At 34.4% G+C, this 21,559-nt stretch overlaps 2 protein-coding genes across 6 annotated transcripts in view; both read left to right on the forward strand.

The window, feature by feature from the left end:
- LOC128985625 (methylcytosine dioxygenase TET-like) overlaps nucleotides 1–4,151 on the forward strand; it is an 88,681-nt gene extending 84,530 nt beyond the window's left edge. For all 5 annotated transcript variants that reach the window (XM_054405328.1, XM_054405329.1, XM_054405330.1 and 2 more), the window contains one exon: nucleotides 690–4,151. In XM_054405328.1, coding sequence (XP_054261303.1) covers nucleotides 690–1,058 — 369 coding nt within the window. In that variant the 3' untranslated portion in view covers nucleotides 1,059–4,151. The remainder of the gene's footprint in view (nucleotides 1–689) is intronic.
- A 3,785-nt stretch (nucleotides 4,152–7,936) lies between these two features.
- LOC128987374 (folliculin-interacting protein 2) overlaps nucleotides 7,937–21,559 on the forward strand; it is a 39,127-nt gene continuing 25,504 nt past the window's right edge. The window contains exons 1-7 of the mRNA XM_054408191.1: nucleotides 7,937–8,242; nucleotides 9,911–10,106; nucleotides 10,939–11,076; nucleotides 11,438–11,472; nucleotides 12,414–12,499; nucleotides 13,299–13,433; nucleotides 18,011–18,182. Coding sequence (XP_054264166.1) covers nucleotides 8,160–8,242; nucleotides 9,911–10,106; nucleotides 10,939–11,076; nucleotides 11,438–11,472; nucleotides 12,414–12,499; nucleotides 13,299–13,433; nucleotides 18,011–18,182 — 845 coding nt within the window. The 5' untranslated portion in view covers nucleotides 7,937–8,159. The remainder of the gene's footprint in view (nucleotides 8,243–9,910; nucleotides 10,107–10,938; nucleotides 11,077–11,437; nucleotides 11,473–12,413; nucleotides 12,500–13,298; nucleotides 13,434–18,010; nucleotides 18,183–21,559) is intronic.

The raw sequence follows: 21,559 nt of genomic DNA on the forward strand, positions 1-21,559 counted from the left end.
ATTATCCATCCTTCTGCAACAGCTGCCTGATTCTTGGTAGTTTATTCCTACATGTTACAATAACCAAATTGTGAAAAACAAAAGTAGCGAAAAACTTGAGACATACTGCTAATTTTAGAACACATTTGTGATTAAGTGCTGGTATTGAGAACATTATCACTAGTACCAATCTCAACCAAAAATATTTAGTTATAAGACAAATAAATACAAAACTAGGATTGTTATTCAAGAACTAAAACCAAGTGTATCTTGGTGTTGTGTTGTGTAACACAAAATACTTCCTAATTAAAAATATGTTTTAAAAATGTAATTCATTAGACTTTCACTAATCTGACACTAGATGGGGCGGTACAACAATAATAGTTAAGATAATGTTCATGGCTAAATTAGAAATTCCATAGTTTGTTGCTGAATTTATTTGTTCTTAAAATACGTCAAACTTCCTAAAATTACAAAAGTATATAACTCTGTCAAGTGGACAAACTTGTGAAATAAATAATCAAACAAATCCATGTACAACTATACCAAATTTGGAAAACAAAAGAGTTTTGTAAAGTTCATGTTTGATTTAGAGTAGAAACAGTATCGTTTGCCCGGGTAACCAAAGTATGATTGGCATTTTTCCCACAAAAAATGTTTACAAAAACAACAGTTAGCATAGCTTGTACTAACCCGTTATTCTTCCTCAGGACTCTCAAATGGGAGGTGTAGCTATTGCTCTCGGACACGGCTCAGTGCTGTTTGAATGTGCGAAACATGAGTTGCATGCGACGACAGCGTTGCGCAAACCTGACCGTAAACAGCCGACTCGCATCAGCCTGGTGTTCTACCAACATCGCAACCTGAACCATCCCAACCACGGCTGCCAACAGTGGGAGGAGAAATGTCGCATGCGCAAGCTGGGACTCGTCACCTCGGACCCTGCGCCTGTTAAGGCTATCACGGCGCATGTCCTTGCGCGATCTACCACGTTTACCACTACTACCTGGACCACACAGTTCCCCATGCATCCGTGTGTAGTCACGGGTCCTTACCAAGAGGGTGGATCCCAAGGATGATGAGGAGTTCCTTAGTCAAATCGAAATTCCAATATTTGGTTTTTAATTTATTTTCAAGTTGTGTGAGACATACACAAGTTGTGTACAATTTTTAAATTTAATTTTAAGAATAATTTACTCTGTATTTTTTTAGACACGTATACAGGCTTTATCTAGTTTTTAAATCCAAAAGAGCATAAACAAAGTTTGTGAAAACATATCATAAAACGCATTGTTTTAAACTAATATGCGATTTAGTAACTTGATGAATTAATTGTGATCTCTGATTTCTCATGTTCAGTATTTTCCTACTGTCTCATACCGTTGTTGGGTGCTGACAAAAATAATTTAAACTAATATTGTCTCTAAAGTGAAACACTGAACATCTCATACTTGATTAGTACAAAAAAACAATTTTGCTCAGGCACAAAAAAAATTTCCAATAACGTTCCTGTCCTAAATAGTTATGTTTTGTTGCTTTAATTTATAACTGCATGTGTTCAAGATATTTTTTACTGTTGCAAATATTTATATTTTATACAATTTTAAAGTTTTAACTTATGCTTTATACATGATTGTTTTCTTACGATTTTAACGGATATATCGAGTTATGCTGTTGTAAACAGATATGTTAGATTGACGGGGTAAGTTGCGTCTGACGATCTCAAGCTAACACTCCGAATGTGTTCATGTCTAACACCGTATGAATGTGCGAATGTTTGGTTATTTATTCCGTGTGAAAGTCGTGTGATTGTGTTAGCCTTAGTCACCGATGCCAAATTCAAGATCACCTCAGTGGTCGTTGGTTCGTTAGCGTTAAGAGTTGATTGTAAATGTTATGTAAATACTAAAAATAGTATTCCGAGCATTTAAATTTTTCACTTTTTAATTTATACAAAACCCGTAGACTCTTTAGAAATTTTACTAGTCACTGTTACAATTGGTGAATTGTATATTACGTACTTTTTGTTTTCTTCCCACATCGTCCTCCAACACACACACTCGGGTACAAATTTGCAATCAAACGTTTCAAAGACCTAGTGGTGTAGATAACATTATTTATTCTAGCCTACAGTTCTAAAGTGATGTATTGTAATATTTTTGTTGAATTTACTCGGCCTTTGTCAGGTGCGTAGCGTAAGTTGTACAATATCAGTGTTTAGTTAAGCTATTTATTCTTTAGAGTAGACGACCCAGTACTGATTAGTTCATAGGTGAATGTCTGTAAAAGTTAGATTTTTATAACACTTAATAATGTTGGTTTTGCATTTGGACAATTTTGTAATGATACTGCTCACATGAAGCTGTGTTTACACTGTGAAGCAAAACTGTATGTAGCGGATTCGTACGACATTTAGCTAAGCTATGTAACTTTTTCTAGGAGTAGAACAGGTTTTATCTAAATGTGCTATAAAACACTGCTATAAGTTTTAGATTCTGCTTTATGCAGGGTGCCCCATAATGCTGTATGTGGAAGAAATCTGTGCTGCAATCTTATGAAGAGTAAGGCATCCCATAATCTGGTGTATTTTCTTTTCAGTACTGAGGTTAAAAATTGACATACATTAGCAACATTAGCGTTCAAAATCATCATTTGATATCCTTAAATGAATTGGTCACACTGTATTTAATTCTTAATGTGAGCAAAATCCAAACCGAAATCCTTTCCTGTGACATGCTAAAATTGTACAGCTGCCATGAATACTAAATATCTTCACTGCAAAGATTTGATATCAGGTTTGTAGTATATTTTTTGCGTACAGCTATTACTATTGGGCAGCAGAGTTTCTAAAATCTTCTTTACAGTAAATCGTTACATAGCAGTGTTTAATAGCAAAGATGTACAACAGTACAGGTTTTGCTACATAGCGTAAACGCGGCTTATTCGTTGCATCGCTCGAGTATTTCCCTCAAACATTAGAACTTGGTGCAAATATTAACTGATGTTTTACATCAATATTTGTACCAGTGTCACTGAATCAATGTACCAGGGATTTATCTATAAATTCATAGAACAGTGTTTGTGCCTTCAAATTATATTAGTTTAACAAAATTATTTTTAACACTTCTTATCAAAACTTCTCAGCATGTAGTTTTTTTATTTTGAAAAAATTACTTTTTAGAATTTTTAAGTGTTGTATTAAATTTAATAATCAATCAGTATCAACAATTTTCCAAAAATTACATATTCAACTTAAAATACAAAATTTAAACTTTTGATGTACTTTTACTCAATAACGGCTACAAGAAGCAAATATTTGGAAAATAGTTTTCTTTGATGGAACGAAAACTTGGAAAACGTACTAAAGTGAAACACTTGGTATGACTTTAAGGTGTGTTGTGTTTTAACCTTAAACATAATCATGATACATAAAAGAGCTGTAAAATCCCTGGTACACTGAGCACACCCTCCTTGTATTTGAGTCATAGATTTTATACATTGTTACAAGCGTGTGAAACAAAATCTACTATCTTTTGTAGACCTCCAAAGTAATATTTTAAATAAGTCGCTTGCCTTGCTGAAAGAAGAGTAATTTTTACACATAAATTATGAAAAAATCCAAAAAAATAAAAGTAAAAGCAATATATAAACAGTGTTTGTATCGTGATGTGATGTTTTGTGACTTGTGTAGCCAGTACAAACAAACGGGCCCAATTTCGGGTTGATTTTCTACTAACTCATTTTCTGTACAAATGTAGATTTAGAACTGCGTTAAAGACATATAAAACAAACATGTTAATATATTTCTACAGCCTGTAATATATATGGTATATTTTTGACATGTTTTGTCACAAAAAGTTATCTATCAAAAGTGTTGTCCTTTTTACTTTAAAAGTATTACGAAAGTTTTAAAATGTAATGGATATTAGAATTTTTAAAGTAACTTTTGTACAAATTTTGTTGGCCGAATCGGAGACTATTTGATATTTGCCGAGTCTTCCCTGGCTGCTGTTGTTTTTATCACGATTGTTCAAAAGAATTTCTCATTAGATTAAGTGAATGTATTTTTACACTTGAGTTTGTGAGTAGCTTTTACTAGTGTTAGCCTGTAGTAGAGTAGATCAGTACATTGTCATTGTTTTCATGTGAATATAATAAATACATTTTGTCGACTTATGTTTTTTCATTCCCTTAAAATTTTATGTTCGTTTATAAGGTTCTTGATTTAAGAAAAATCTGAAAAGTAACATCAGATTGTTCAAGATACATCTGTGTTGGTCTTTAAATAAAGTTTACGCCACACTACACTGTTTTAAAAACTTCCTACGTAAGGATTTAGTACAGAAAACAGCTGTTTGCCGCCAGCAACGGGGGGTTTCATTACATACTACTTTACTGTTCACTGTAATAAGTTTTTACAGGACACCAACCAGCTGATTTGTATTTGTCAATGAGTGGTTATAAAAAAAACACAACCTCTAGTTATGAGTAGTGAGTGTTAGCACGGCCGCCTTTAACAACAGGCGGCCTGGTAGAATTGGCAACGTCGCAGGTGGTGTTGTTCAGTGACAGACGTCCCATAAGATAAACATGGCAGAAAGGTGACATCAGCTCATCAATTCGCACTTTATTTATTTCAATTTAAATTTATGAACATAAATTTGTTAAAATATTGAAAATGAAACATACAGAATTGAAAACCGAAACAATATTAATTAAAATCTATATCCTGTGCATTTTTAAGCGGAGTCAATATTGTCATAGTCCAGTAACCAATCTTTCGTAAATACACAAATACCATTAGCTACTTACAAACAAAAACAGCTGTTAGAACACCACTTGCGACGTTGCCAGTTCGAAGGCCGTGGCCTGGAGCAATGAATACGTATTCATTGCCTGGAGTTAAATGGGAACACAATCACAGATATTGTTAAGTTAGCTTAGTGGTATGGCGTAAAATAAAATATCGTATGCCACTCATCAATATGTGTTTACCGCACCGAGCACATAATACAATTATTTGTATTACTGTTTATTGTTATTGTATTAACAATTGTTTGTATTATGTGCTCGGTGGTTTACCGGACTCTTACAGTAATCCCGCACTCAACTTTGTCTCACACGGGAACGACCACTTTCGTCAGGTAAACACCTATTTTCAGGACTAGTAACGTAATTTACTATTAAGTCTTACTCGCCTTAATAAACAGCTGCTCATTCACATTAACAGAATTGAACACAGGCTGGAAGTCGTTTTGAGAATTTATCTTCAAATGAAAAGTAATTTCGTTTTCTAACTTAGTTTGTTAAATATAATGATGCAATGTATGATTGTTGTACATTGTTGTCTCGGAATAAAGATTGAAAGATTGATTGATAATGTTCATCACGCAAAAAATGTCTGTCTTTTCAACCCTCACTCATTTTCGTCGTAAAAACTGGAGCTCGGGTCGAAAAGAGTCACTTTACGCACTAGTGATGAAATATATCTTACTATTGGATATTTAAGTTTAAAGTTGTATATTTTATAAGTGTGAATGAATAGGCTATTCAAGGACAAATCTAAATAAAGTATATAATGAATACTAAACAAAAGAATTCAGTAACTCATTTAATCCAACCACTTGGTAAGGCAAACTATACTCGGCGAAAAATGGGGAAAAATTTGATCTCAAATAAGGGTTAATTAATTTTATAAAGGGGTTTTTAACAAACTTAAATAACAACTACTATGACTCATGAGACACCTTTACTCTAAAAACCAGCTTATATGTTGGTATTCTGGCTTTCTTTACTTCATTGTCTTTCAGCTAATATGGATTTTTGCATAGATACCTATGGTTTTATTCAATTGTTATTGAGACAATTTAAGATGTTGTGTTTTCATGCTTCCAATAGAGCATGAACGAGTACTTTTTTTATTTCCTAAAATTTTTGAAATTTCTATATGTATAGTTGATTTTTTTATATTGGAATCAAAACTATATTGGCATAAATACGAAATCAATTTACTTTTAAATCGTGGTGGGTGCCAAGGGTTCCTTTCTACCACGGCCGCCTTTAACTTCAGGCCGCGACCTTCAAAGTGGCAACGTCGCAAGTGGGGTTGTAACAGCTGTTTATTGGCAGCAGCTAATGGTATTTGTGTTTACGAAAGCTTGGTTACTGGATTATGACAATATTTACTCCGCCTTAAATGTACAGATATAAATTTTCAATTCATATTGTTTTGGTTTTCAATTATGTATGTTTTATTTTCAATATTTTAATAAATTATGTTCATAAGTTTAAATTTAAATCACTAACGTGCGAATTAATGAGCTGATGTCATTTGTATGCCATGTTATTTTATGGGACGTCTGTCACTAAACAACCCTACTTGCGACGTTGCCAATTCTGCAGACCACAGCCTGTAGTTAGAGGTGGCCGTGGCTCCCTCCGTGGACCCCTCGTTTCGTGAAAACGCAAGGGTCTGGGGCAATAGTGGTTCAAAGGCTACATTTCACGTAGAATCAAAATTATGGCATCGTTTTTGAAGAAAATTAAATGATATAAAATATGATGGCTGCAAAATATTTATTATTGTACCATAGAAAAATCTTCTTTTGAACGTAGACAAAACATTGACAGTTTTACACTTCTTTGACTTATTTAAAATTGTTACTTTAACATTCTGAAACCAGGGCCGCATAAATTGTTATTCGTTCTGAAAACCCCACTCTCTGTTTTTCCTAGCATGTATGGGTAGTTTACAAAGGCAGTTGCCGTGAACATCTGCAAGGGTCTTCTCGTGGCGCTCTTCAATGTCGCAATCATTGACTAAGGAAATGCACAACATAGCTACTGAAGCCCGCAGCTGAGGTAGAGCGCACCGCGCACCCTTTATGTGCAATACATACTCTCTGTGATTATTAAAGTACTTTTAACACTTGTATTTATTTACTTTACTTTTCCTAACAAATATACACAATTTTAAAAATAATTTAATCTTCTAACCCTCTAAGCCTCAAACGCCAACCTAGGAGTTAGGTTTAAGTTTAAGTAGCTATACTTTGGACTTTAAATTTTCCAGTATTGTTAGTGCGTTAAACAGTTAAGTCTGATCAATCAGTCAGGAATAGGTAGGTGGAGGGTTTCAAATCCCGTTTTGGTGAGGTACCAAGACTTTGGCGAGCGACTCATTATCAGGAGTTTACCTGTCTGGTGGATTGGCGAGAGAGGCCCACCTCAAGTGAATTGCACCTAAGATCTAATTACTACTTTTGCTCATCCTAACTGTACGTGTGTCCACCAAAAAAGTGTTCAATGAATATTTTGCTAGGAGGAGGAGAGGACTCGACAAGATGGCAATGACTCATTTGTTGCACCTATACTCTCTGGTATTTGGATACCTGCACGAAATGGTGGAGTCAATTGCATTTTTGTATCAATAAATTAAGTTAGATAGGAGCGGGGAGCGAGCTGGTCTAGTGGTTAGAGCGCGGGACTCCGGTTCCTGCGGGGTCCCGCGGGTTCAAATCCCGCCAAATCACCAATGGATTTTATCTAAGTGTAAGTTATAATGCTGTAACCCCTAGGTCTAGCCTGAAGTAATGTGAAAAACAATTCCGGGCTCGTGCCTAGCGTCCTAGGACAAAAAAGTTAGATAGGAGCACGTCAAAGATGAATTGATTCTAAGATTGTGACTACTTTGAAAATATTATTAGATTACATTGATAGTAGTTTTTATTGTAAACTTTAAAACTTTTTACAAAGCTCTTGAAAACATAATAACAAAGTAATTTATAATAACTTGAAACTAGAGTTACCCGTTATAGTACGTCATCTAGTAATTTGACAATTTTCTCTGCCTTCAAATACAAAATCAAGAGGGCAGCGCCAATAATGTCCTCTGCTGATTTTGTTTTGACCCATCAATATGGATGCATGCCAATGGCTAGTGCCAGATGACTCGTAATCATGTGACTGCAAGTTGCACGTGACAGTTGTTGGGTATTGTTATTATAAATTTGTATTTGATCAAATTAATGCACAAACACCCCAAATGTTTTTCTTGGATATTTCAAGAATGTGGCTAAAGGAATTCATGATGTGTTACAACCTTGTACCTTTTGTTATGGGTTTGCGTTAAGTCAAGCATTTCTGTTTATTCCTTAATTTGTTTTTTAAATTTCTAAAGGATGGCTTTATTGGCCCGTCTCTTTTCTCCAAGGAAAACCTACAACAAGGAAAAGCATTCTGACCCTCCAAAACAGGAATCCAGGTAACTTAATTAATTTGGCACTATACCTGTTTTTTGGTACCCCAGGCTAGATAACTTAGGCTACTTCGGCTAGTTCCATAAAATCAACTCCATTAGAACTTGAGTAAGTAGTAGTAGGGATTATAGCCCATACGTTAGTCAAGGTTTTGCAAGTGGTAATGATAGTAAATAGCCTAAGTAAGTTATATCATTCACAGTGGTTGATATACACTACAACACAAGACAACATCGACTGCGGTCGGAATAGTTTAAGGGAAGCATCACGCTTCTCTGCACCACTGCACCACCTCTCAAGATCATGAACACTGAATAAGTTATTTATCGCTTCCATCTTGCTGAGTGCCAAGAGTAGTGGGGCGGGGATGTACCGTAGTAAAGAATGATAGGTAGGGTAGACTTCCGTGTTATCTGTTGGCACAAACAACCGAATGAAAATATTGATTATTCTATTGTTTCGTTAGATATATATCGTTTGATTAGTAAGGTTAGGTTAACCTTACCTAACTAACCAAACGATACATTGAATAATCGATAAGTTATATCGTTTGATATATCATTCGGTTGTTTGTGCCAACAGATACGGAAGTCTACCCTCTGTTTGATTTGAACAATTTGTAATGGAAGTAACAAAACCTATAAAAAAATCAGCAACAACTTAAATGAACTAGGCATACGGTAGAGTGGTAGTCTACCTTAAAGTACCTAAGTTAATCATGTTACTGTTTCCTGGTTTTAAAATAGTTCAAAAACACATGTTTGAGAATAGGCCTAACTTACATTTTTCAAAATCTTATGATGAATAGGCTACAGGATAAACCTTAAGTTACTCCCCAGAGAGCTGGTACCACCTGATTTGCGCCCTCTTTTAAGTGAAAGGCAGCGCCTTTATTGGGGTCCCAGTCCGTCCTTGATTATTTTGCACATTAGGCTATGTCACTTCAGGTTAGGCGTAGAAGGTCGCAGCATTATCACATGGGTTAGCTAAATGCCATGACACGACCAATGCGGACGGGTACATTTCCGCAGAGAACCTATGATATATTATCAGATTAAATATTACTTTGATATTACACCTCTCCACCCCTAACTTAAAGGTAAGTTTAAGCTTGCTCCAGACTTGGGTGGTGCGTACAAATTCAAGTTATTAAATGTTGCTATAGCCTAGTTAGTGCAAGAAAGTCGCAATTGATAAGTTAGGGAGAAATAAAACAAAAAGAAAAGATTTTTGAAATCGTACCGTAGTGCATCTTCCAATCGTCCAATCAACCAAAATTTAAAAAAATTGTAAAATTAAAAAAATTCAAATACTAGCCTATTCAAGTTCATTTTTTATTTATTTTTTCCAGGAAATATTCAAACAAATTAGGTATTTTGTTGGCCTGCCTAACTTAGTTACCTACTTTTTTTAATTCCTATAGTAGAAATTTAATTTAATTTTAAAAGCCAGCTGTGAAAAACGATAATTATAAATTATTTACTGTATCTTCTTGGAGTATTTTTTCCGACCGTGCAACTCCATGAAAATTAAAAGAAAAAAATCGTGATTTTTGAACACATGCCTAAGTTAAGTTAATATGTTTGGAAAAATCATGCACTATAGCAACTTTAATTAGGCTACACAACTTTTATTTTCACAGAGCCTGCATTTTTTCTTTTGATCTTTTTCAGACCTTTTGGATTCTCCGTGGACACAAACAACGTCAGAGTGTTATTATTCCGAGAATGTGATTGGAGAGGAAGGAAACTTCTGTTTGATTCAACTTCTGTGGAAAAAATTGCTCTTGATCCCAAAGTACCTCTTGCTCGGCCGAGAAGTAACTCAAGCGACATGGTGGTGGAAGTCTCTAATGGTTATGGTTACAAGGTGAGATATTGGGCTATTAAAGTTTATTTAAAAACCAAACATCTTAAAATAGAACAGAGCAATTAAGAGTCTTCTTCACCCTTGCGAAAACACTAAGAACAACATGCGTTGGGATTCCCTTGCTCCGGATGGAATAAAAAACTTTTTCCCCTCTGGATTAATGTTTTGGTTCTAGACTCTAGAGCCCTCATACATGATATGATGTAGGTCCAAGAAAGTCAATAGTATTAGTACATACAACAAATTTTAAAATTAACGTATATTTAGTAGCTTTTAAACATAACTAACACTTTTTTTTCAATTTTTTGTGGTAGGGTGTCAGTCGGAGTAATTTTGAGAAAAAAAAATCAATAACTTGAGAATCTATTAATACAAAAATCTGGAAATATTTCCATGGATGCTCATTGGTATTTCAAATATATGGTACAAGTTTTAAGTTAATTTAAACTAACTACACAATGAGGAGAAAAATAATTTTGTGTCTCGTAATTTCCCCATTTCTTGGGCCAATTTTGAGACACCTTTACAACAATAGGTTTAACATTGGTCATGGGCTTCAACACTAGGCAATTTTTTTATTTTACTTCATGTGAACACTTTGGAACAAATTATGAACTTATCTCAAGCAGTACGATTAGCTAATTTCTAATTCTTCTAAAGACTTCCTAAAAAGTATGAAAATGTTAAAGTGAATTTTAGGGAACTAACCAAAAGGTTTTGCCCTCATTTTGGGATCAAGCTTGGTGTTATCCAACCTAACAGAATCACTGTAGCCTATTGTTTTTCTTGGGAACGAGTGTTTTATTACTGACAAAGTTTCCAATGTTTTCAGTACAAGAAGCCCCCTACTGACACTAACACACTTGGTGAGATGATTTTTGGATCCATTGCAATGGTAACTCGAGGGTCTTCAATCAAAATCCACGCAATGAAAGATCCTTCAAGACTCATGTTCAGTAAAATAATTCAGGTATGATAATAAGTAAGATACCTAAGTTTTTTATTGAATTAGGCTTCACCCTCAATTAGTAGACACTAGACAGGTATAGGCTACATACCTTAAAACCTTGGATAAGCTGTGAGTTTTATTGACCAAAAACCATCATTGAACAATTAAACCTTAAAAATAGGGATGAGCTGATTCTCAGAAAGCAAATAAGGCCTACTAGTGTTATCCAAGAAGTGTTTATTCACATTGCTTTGGAACTTTTAATTTAGTAACTGATCCAACAATTTCCAGTGGTCACATAATAATCACAATTTTGGACGACATAGGATAATCCATAACATTTTCTATGTTAATGTAAGTTAAATGATTTTTTTGTTTCTAGGCTCCAAGATCGGGTGTAAGAAAGAGGCAAGTAAGGTGAGTATTTTGTATATCAATTTGCTATTTTTGTATCCATTATCCAACCATTACTTACAATAAGTCTCACTAAGCCTCCACATGTAGTGGTAGGTTAGTTCTCTAGTTTACTTTAAGAGAAGTAGGTGAAGTATAAATATGACTTTGGCAGATTTAATTTTGTCTCCGGGAACACTAGAGAAGTTTTCAATACACTAAAATGTTGCAGAAGCATTGGCATTGTCATTGTTTTACATAATCACGATTATATTTTGCATTCACAGCCGCTCAAACTTCAACTGTGATTGCTGTGATTTCACCAGTTATACATTAATATCATAAAAGAAATCCTATCATCCCGAATTCCTGCTTGTTCAAATACGGTTTGCCCCGAGTTAGTTTGGAACAGCGGGACTCTACTGTGGGGTTTGGCCGAAGTAAATTGATGGGCAAAAAATGCATTAAAGCCTGTGAACATCTGTTCTGTGCTGTGTAGCCTGATTCATTCTTCCCTAAAACATGGTATAGAATAAACCTAAATATAGCTTAGTTAGCGATCCAGAGGCTAATTACCTAGGCCTACCATCATTAATATAATTTCCAAATACTATTCAAAGAAAAGAGGAAATATAAAGCAAATGGGTTTGAACATGACTTAAATGAATACAACGAATTATTAAACTTTAAAACTGGAGAACTTGAAATATTTGTTTATGTGATGAACTGCAATGATATTTAAAAAAATTCTTCAATAAAATTACTGCACAAAAAATGACACAATACAACTCTAAAGTTTTGTAAGAATCCATAAGCTTACCAAAGATACAAATTATTTTCTTTTTCGGAATAAACAAGTGAGGCCTTATTAGAGAAAATTGAAGAGTCATGATAGATTTAATTGATATGATTTTGTTCAGTGAAGTAACAAGTAAATGTTGGCTAATTAAACATTTTTTTTACAGCGATGACAAAACTCTTGACGATTCTCAAAGCAGCTCTGTAAATTCTATGGGAGAGTTTAACAGTGGATCATTTGGTTCAAAATCAGGTAAACCTTTAACAGTCTAGTGATTCATACTTTTTAAAGTAAGAAATTTGGTTTCCTATCTGAAAATTGTTGGTTGTAAATTAACTGCATATACACAGTACTAGGTGTACTACATACAAAATAAGGGTGTCTAACAAATAATCAGTTTTAATGTCATATACACATTTGTGAATCAAATATTTTAATGTTATTGGGAAAATTGAGTGGCTCAGTTGGTAGTGGGACAAACTACGAATCTGTTGCTGCGTTGTTTTGTGCTCCTGTACTGGTGCCGCCACTTTAAACTTAATTTTACAGTAAAACCTCGAATTACCAAAATCCAGGTGGCAAAACGGTTTTGGATATTACCTATTTATTTTGTTGTTAATCAATGTTAGAGACTTATAGGCTACAGTATGTCATTCAATTCAAAGAGATATAAAACAGTACTTTGTTTTGTTATTTAATTGCTGTCATCCTGAAATCTACAACTGTCTACACAAATTCTATTTCTTAAATAATCAACAGTTATTTTCTGACCTCTTTGTCACATGCCGTAGCTTGTTCGGGCAGTTCCTGTTTCCCAGCTCATTTACTAATTGATTTGGTTTAGTTATTATTGTTTCACTAAAAAATGTTTTACTGTAGCCGAAGCCTAGTTTGTTCTTGTACTACACCCGCTCACCCTTTCCTTGCTTGATACAAAACTGGCCACTAACCTTAAAAACCAGTGGTAACACAGACCTAGTCCTATACTAAATGAAATCTTTACGTTAGTGTTGTGCTAAGATATAAACATTCCTTTTGTTAACTCCTGCAGTAGGTTCGGTGGATGACAGCGGGTTTATGTCCCTGCCGCTGAGTGACGACTGGCCCAAACATCTCAGCCCGTCTCAACATTGCGGATGTAGTAGCTGTCCGCTCCATCCGTCAACGATGTCTCTTGGAAACGATAGTAAGTCTTGCTGTTCTATCGATTTTTAATATGTGTCAAGTCAGTTTGAATTTAAAGTTTAGGTTTTTGGTTAGGTGTACTTTTTTACTCTGTTTACACATTTACCAGTGCAGTGTTGATGCAGAGTGTTGATCCAGGCATTGAATCTATCTCATTGATCCTCAGGGTGAGGGGTGTCAAGCTCTGTGTAGCCTTTGTGTACAGACCCCCGCATGTGAGCTACACCTGTCTTGGCTCCTTGCTTCGGGCATTGTTTGTGGATGTAGCAGTTCAGGTGGACTATGTGGTATGTTTGGGTGACCTTAATATAGATTTACTATCTAACTCCTGCCCTGAAGCTAAATATCTACGACGTCACCTAAGCTTCCATAACAGTATACAGCACATCACTGAACTGACTAGGGTCACTGACATCTCAAGTACTTTAATTGATCATGTTATTACAAATAAATCATTGCAGTTAAAGAGATGTGGCGTTATTGATACTTCAGCTATACTTGACTATAGAAATAAGAAAATCACTGACCATAAACTTGTTTATTGTGAATTAGAAGTAAAAAAAGATAAATCTATGGTTAAGTTCGTAACATACAGAGATTTTTCTAATTTTAACATAGAAGACGCAATTTCAATGTTACAGAATATCGAATGGGAATTAGTAATGGACATGACCAACGCTAGTCAAATAAATTCTTTCATTTGCTCTGCTATAAACAATATTTATGATAAACATGCACCGCTAGTAACAAAGAGAGTGACAAAGAAAAAAGCACCTTGGAGAAATAATGAAATCATTGTGTTAACAAAAATGAAAAATAAATTAAGGAGGAAATTTTCAAGCTCGGGACAGAATGTCGACTGGATAGATTATAAAAAAGTTAGAAACAAACTGAATGGGGCTGTATGGAAAGCAAAAAGAAATTTTTTCTCAGAAAAACTGGCAGATTGTAAAGATACGAGAGCTTTTTGGAAATGCCTTAAACAGAGTGATATAATAGCAGGAAAGGGCAGAAATAATTTACCAAATGATTTTAGAGTCAGTGAAATGAATGAATTTTTTGTAAAAATGGGATCATTTTTTGAAGCAGATGCAGATTTGATTAGATTATATAATGAAGATACACTTAATGTAAATAAATTCCAGTTTAGAAAAATATCAGTATCAGAAGTGAGGGAAGCTATTAATGAAATTACCTCTACAGCTGTCGGTGTTGATGACATAAGTATTGCAATGATAAAAGCCGTCAGCCCTTATGCCATTGATGCAATAACTCACCTTATGAATATGTCTCTTGTAAACAGTGAATTTCCACACACGTGGAAGAAAAGTATGGTACATCCATTGCCCAAAAAACAGATTCCTTCAAACTTTAATGATTTAAGGCCAATATCGGTCTTGCCTGCTATGTCTAAAGTGCTGGAAAAATTAGTAATACGCCAAATAACAGAATTTTTAGATGCAGAGAATCTGCTTCCCAAACTGCAATCAGGGTTCAGAAAGAACCATAGCACCTGTACTGCATTGATGAATATGTTTGCAGACTTGTTTGGGGCGAGGAGCGAGGGCAGGTGTAGCTCTGTAGTCATGCTTGATTTTTCACAGGCCTTTGATTCCATAAGCCATGGTTTGCTCCTAGCAAAATTGAAACATTTTGGTTTTCATTGCAATGCGGTTGCTTGGTTTAGATCTTACCTGGAACACAGACTGCAAGTTACCAGGGTGGGTACCGATATCTCACCTCCTCTAGAGAAATCAAGGGGAGTGCCTCAGGGTAGCTGTCTGGGGCCCATTTTGTTTACCCTGTACACTGCAGATCTGTCCAGATGTGTGAGTCACTGCAATGTGCATTCATATGCCGATGACTGCCAATTGCATTTCTCCTATGAGATTCAGGCTGCTGATCAAGCTTTTGCAGGAGTGAACTCTGATCTGGTGAGAATGGATAAGTGAGTGGTCACGCAAACATGGTTTGAAATTGAACTCTGAAAAATGCATGATTCTTCATATTGCTACACCCACTACTCTTCACAGAGTTGCAAATGGAGACATGCACGTTCAAATCGCAGGAAAACCTCTAATGGTGAGGGATACCGTCAAGACCTTGGGTGTGGTACTTGACAGTGGCCTCACTTTCTCGGACCACATCACTTATGTTTCCCAGGTGGCTTTGGGAAGGCTGCGTGGTCTGTACCGGTACAAAAACATCCTGCCAGAGACAGCCAAGCTGCAGCTGGTACAGTCACTAGTGTTGTCAGTGGTCCATTACTGTTTTCCTGCATACGGCAACAGCATCTCAAGGGAAGAGATGTCCCGATTGCAAAAAGTGCAGAACTCCGCCATTCGTTTCGTTTACGGTATCCGTAAGCGTGAACGCGTATCCCCTTTTCGGGATGCTGCGGGGTTGCTGTCAATGGGTGCCGTGTGCAGGGCGCAGACTTGTAGCCTCATCCACCGGGTCTTGGTTCAGCAAGAGCCTAAGTACTTGGTGGAGAGGCTTGTGGCACGTGGGGAGGTGACTCAACGTGTGACCCGGCAGAACGCCTTGCTCCACATTCCAAAAGTAAGACTAGAAGTGGGTAGAAAAGGGTTTTCTTACTTTGGCCCAAAGATATACAGAGTGTCCATAAAAAACGTTTCAGGACTTTGGGAAATGAATCCCCATACTAAAAGGAAGAAAAAAGTTTATGGGAAGGTATGTCCGAAAATCCATATTTACCCAGATATCCGCCATTTTGTTTTTTATACAAAAATATTTTTATCTGTGAAATTTTTTATTTGATGATTATGAAACTTGGTTAACATGTTACCATACACAAGACCTATAATAAAAAAAATAATAAAGTTGTTCCGATTGTAAATTTCAAAATGGCGGCCGTTTGAATTTTTCTAACTTAAATAACTCGAAAACGGCTAATTCTATGAAAAAATGTCAAGAATACTTTTTTTAGCATTTTTAATTTCCTATCAAACGATACCAAGATCAAAAAGATCGGACAAAAGATAACTGAAATATACCGGTTTTTGTGTAAAAATAAGGCAAAAATTAAGGGTTCCCCGACTAATTTGCCTTATTTTTACACAAAAACCGGTATATTTCAGTTTTCTTTTGTCCGATCTTTTTGATCTTGGTATCGTTTGATAGAAAATTAAAAATGCTAAAAAAAGTATTCTTGACATTTTTTCATAGAATTAGCCGTTTTCGAGTTATTTAAGTTAGAAAAATTCAAACGGCCGCCATTTTGAAATTTACAATCGGAACAACTTTAATATTTTTTCTATTATAGGTCTTGTGTATGGTAACATGTTTACCAAGTTTCATAATCATCAAATAAAAAACTTCACAGATAAAAATATTTTTGTATAAAAAACAAAATGGCGGATATCTGGGTAAATATGGATTTTCGGACAAACCTTCCCATAAACTTTTTTCTTCCTTTTAGTATGAGGATTCATTTCCCAAAGTCCTGAAACGTTTTTTATGGACACCCTGTATAATGATCTCCCCTTGGACCTAAAACAGCTGGGGGTCCTGGCTTTCAAAAGAAAAGTAAAGAAGATGTAAGATGTAAAGTATTGTATATAGCTTATAATTTTGTTTTGTTTTGTCATACACATTGTTTTTGTATCATAATTTTTGTATATTTTTAAGTTAGTTATATTGACATGAGTTACTTTGTAAAACAGTTCTTGTACTGAAAGACGCTCGCAAATAAAGGCATTTTTATTTATTTATTTATTTACCTACGACCGCTTTTTAAAGTAGCCGTTTCAGTTCAGTTTGTAGAATTGAAAAGATTCACATAACAGCATTGTTTGCTTACTTAACAGCATTGCTGTTTTACTTAACAACACAACCAATGGACAATGAGGGTCAAGGATTGAGAGAAAAGAAGTAAAATTGTAATGCTTTGAACATAAACTAATCAGCTGTTTAGACCAATTTAATTGTTAATGAGTGGTGAAATGTTTGATACAATGATTCGTTCTGTCAGTGTCAGTGGCAAAGAGAGGTTAACAAAAACAAAACCTCTCCAATTAGAAGTTACAAGTAGTGATTGTTAGTAATTAAAAAAACTAGGTAAATTAGTGTAGGCAACTCACATAAATAGTCTTAACGACACTTGTAGAAATTTTTAAGTCACTCGCCAAGGATTCGTACCTTACCTTTCTACCCCTGTCGTTTACACAATCTTTAGACATTCGTTGCGTAAACTTCTATAAATATTGTTTTTAATTTTACAAGTTAGTAATGTTGAAAACGAATTGGAAAACGAGCTTTTGAAAGTCAGACAGGAAGATTGTCATGAAGATGAGAAAGGGATGAATTTAGTTGATTGGTCTACGATGGTGGAACGAATCATGTCTTCGTGTCTAGTTTATTTATTGTAATCTTTACAGTAATATTTACTGTAATATTTACTTATGTTGGTGTCATGTCATAATTTAATTTACATGTATTGTGAATAAATTCAAACACAAAATCGACTGCACAAATGATTAGGTCTATATATTTTAATTATAACCTTACTGTCAAAGTGCCGACATTGAATCAAATGGTCTCTTTTTTCATTTATAGGCAGTAGTTCGCTGCAGTCAGGTGGCAGTCTATCTAGTCTTCGGCGTCGCTGGGTTCGCAGTGTTGCCACATCGCTAAATCTAGATGATCCTGCACAACCAGTGTTGCCAAGTGGGAAGCGTACAAAACTGGGTATCTCCCTGATCATCCCATTGTCTCAGTCAAATATACCGTAAGTTTATAACATTTTTTACATTATATTGTAACTAGCAACAGAGCCCGTTGTGGTTAAATACAACGGTCTCTAGTAAAATAATGGTTATGAAATCCATACACCACTTTACTCACTAATATTAACGGTACAGTTTAAGCACATAACATTAGAATCACACATTTAACATAAGGAACACACTTTAAACATTAATGTAAATTGTTAACAACAGCATTTAATCAAAGAGAAATTAATCAGATAACAATATAACAATAAGCTGTTGAATTATTAACACATGTTTCGTATGATTAGATTATGCATACTGGTAAACCAATAATTGCCATCTATAAAAATAATTGGTTTTTCTTTTCCGACCGATAGAATTTTGGTTAGCTCTTCTACCCGACCGATTTTCATAATTTTGGCCTTAAACTAAAGGTATGGACATACCGCATATTTGCCATCAAGCATCGGCATTCATTTTGACGTATATTTCGAGTTATGCACAAACTGCATCCCTGTACATTTCTTATGGGAGTTAAATTTGGGGTTTTCGAGTTCAATGTTTCGCAGGCGGGCGATGGTTTAAAGGAGGGCTCTTCTACCTGCCCGATTTTTATAATTTTGGTCTTAAAATAAAGCTATGCAAGCACATATTTGTCATCAAGCATCATCATTAATTTATCTAATGTATTACTCGACGATAGAATTTTTTTCTCTTCAATTAAAGATGTATTCCAGCAGTTCTAATTACATTATACATTTTGGTCTAAAAACCTTAAGTGAAATACCAGCTTTCATTTGAGCTATTGATTATTAAGATCGGACTACCTAAAGCACACTGCTGAATCACGAATCAACAATAAATACAATCGTTTTAGTACCTATCTGCAATCAATGATACGTAACTCTATTTTTATTTAAGTCATTTTATATGTCTTGGTCTTAAAATACTTCAAAGGCTTTCACTTGAGATATTGATAGTTTTTATCAGTTAAGTTCAAGATACTGTATGGCTCAATAAAAAAATATAGATTTGATTATATCTTGGATATGGAATTTAGTTTTAGCATTGAGTATGTTTATACTCAATGGTTTTAGATACATTTACTTAATTCTAATTACGTTATTCTATTTGTTTTGACCTAAGAACCTTCATTGAAATACCAGCTTCCATTTCATTAAAGCACGCAGCATCACAACCAACACAAATTGTTCAAAAAATGGAGTTTTTTTATCATCGATTTATAGCCAAACGATCTTGCTTGCAACCTCAACAGTACTTTTATAATTATTTGCAAATCTTCACAAATTAGGCTTCCCAATGACCTACCAATTAATAAAATCGGTTCAGTAGAACTGTAGATTTAATCAAAGGTTTAACCAAAGTTTAACAACAACATCTTTAATTCAGTATTTTCTCACTACTATAAACCTGGAGGTTGGTTAACGTTTTTGCAAATAACTTTGAAACGGCGAGGAAATCGACCAAAGTGGAAGGTAATATTCTGAAAAAGAATAAAATTTCCTACAAATTACTATTATGAATTTCCTGAATATACTCAATAAAAGCAGCCAAAAGTTGGCTACAAATATAAAATTGAAAATATAAACCTGGAAAAAAGGAGTTTTAAATGTATCATTTTTTATTTTTTATTGTTTTACCTTAAATACCTAATAAAATCAAACTTTCATAATTATTTGCAAATCTACACAAATTAGGCTTTCCAACGACCCATTAAGTAACAAAATCGGTCCGGTAGAAGTCTAGATTTAGTTGTACAAAGTTTAACAAAAATATATCTAATTCAGTATTTTCTCGCCACTATAAATTTGGAGATCACTTAGATTATTGCCAATATCTTTTAAATGGAGGGGAAATCGACCAAAGTGAATGTGATATTCTGAAAGAGAATAAAATTTACTACATATAACTACCATGCAATTCTTGAAAATACTTAATAAAGGCAGCCAAAAGCTGGCTACAAATTGAATCTTGAAAACAGAAACTTGAAAAACCCAGTTTTTAATGTATTTTTATTATTTTTAATTTTTCGCCACAAATATTTAATAAAATCACAGTTTTATAATTATTTGCAAATCTACATGGGTTAGGCTTTCTAATGACCCATTAATTAACAAAATCGGTCCAGTAGAAGTCTAGATTTTGTTGTACAAAGTTTAACAAAAATATCCCAAACTCAATATTTTCTCATTACCATAAATTCGGAGGTTGCTTAGCTTTTTTGCAAATAACTTTTAAATGGTGAGGAAATCGACCAAAGTGGAAGGTGATATTCTGAAAGAGAATAAAATTTCCTACAAATTGATACCATGCACTTCTTAGAAATATTAAAAAATGACAGCTTAAAGTCGCGCCAAAATAAAAAGTGTGAAAAACACCGTTTCCAATGTATTTCTTATGGAAAACACGTTTTCTTTAATTTATCACCATAAATCATAACAAAAACAAATTTTCCTAATTATTTGCAAATCTACACGACTTAAGCTTTCCAACGACCCATTAATTAATAAAATCGGTCCAGTAGAACTCTAGATTTAGTTGTACAAAGATTTTTAAAACTGAATTATATATAGAATAGATAATACCCCTGCCGCAGCAAACCTGCAGACTAAGCAAATTTAAACTTGTCTGATTACATTTGTACTAGGACTAAAATATTTCCATAAATAAGACCCCTATTTAAATAACATTAGATTTAACGAGTGCTTAGGTTTGCTGCTACGGGGAAGGTAAAAAGTATTTTTTGACCATACGTCAATAGTATAGGATGAACCTAAATAAATTTGCCAAATTTTACTATATATATCCATAAACAAGTAAACTACAACAGTTTTCATTTTCTCCATAAGAATAACATGGGAATTTTAAATTAGACTATTTTTGAATTTTCTCCGTGATCGTTAGGCATACAACAGGGCTTCAATATACTAAATAATTTATTTTTTAAGCTCTACAAAACGGTTTAAAAAGAAATTGCAATTTTTTTGTTTTTAGGGCCAAAAATGGAAGTAGGTGGATGTAATTAATAAATTAGCTCTTATTGCCTTTTTTCTGTAGGCCTACTATTTAGGCTAAGCTTTAAGCATTGATGCAATCATTTCACCTTTGTGTTTAAAATAAAATCTTTATGTTGTAGCTTCTGTTATGAAAATTATCGATTCTGGATTTCATTGCCGTTTGAAACTGTGCCAAAATTAATTTATAGGTTTTTCTTTTTGTCTCTATATCTACCTTTGGGGGTATTTTTTGCATGTTTTGAAAGGGAACGGTCCAAACTCTTGGTCTTGTTGTTACTATCTAATACCGACCTTATGTTAGATAGCATGATAAATTGAGAGCCCAAAGACAAATGGCATCTGGGACCAGTAACAGT

Source organism: Macrosteles quadrilineatus, unplaced genomic scaffold (genome assembly GCF_028750875.1).
Source record: "Macrosteles quadrilineatus isolate MER2022 unplaced genomic scaffold, UCM_ALF_1.0 Scaffold_2__2_contigs__length_208266976, whole genome shotgun sequence".
Lineage (NCBI taxonomy): Eukaryota > Metazoa > Arthropoda > Insecta > Hemiptera > Cicadellidae > Macrosteles > Macrosteles quadrilineatus.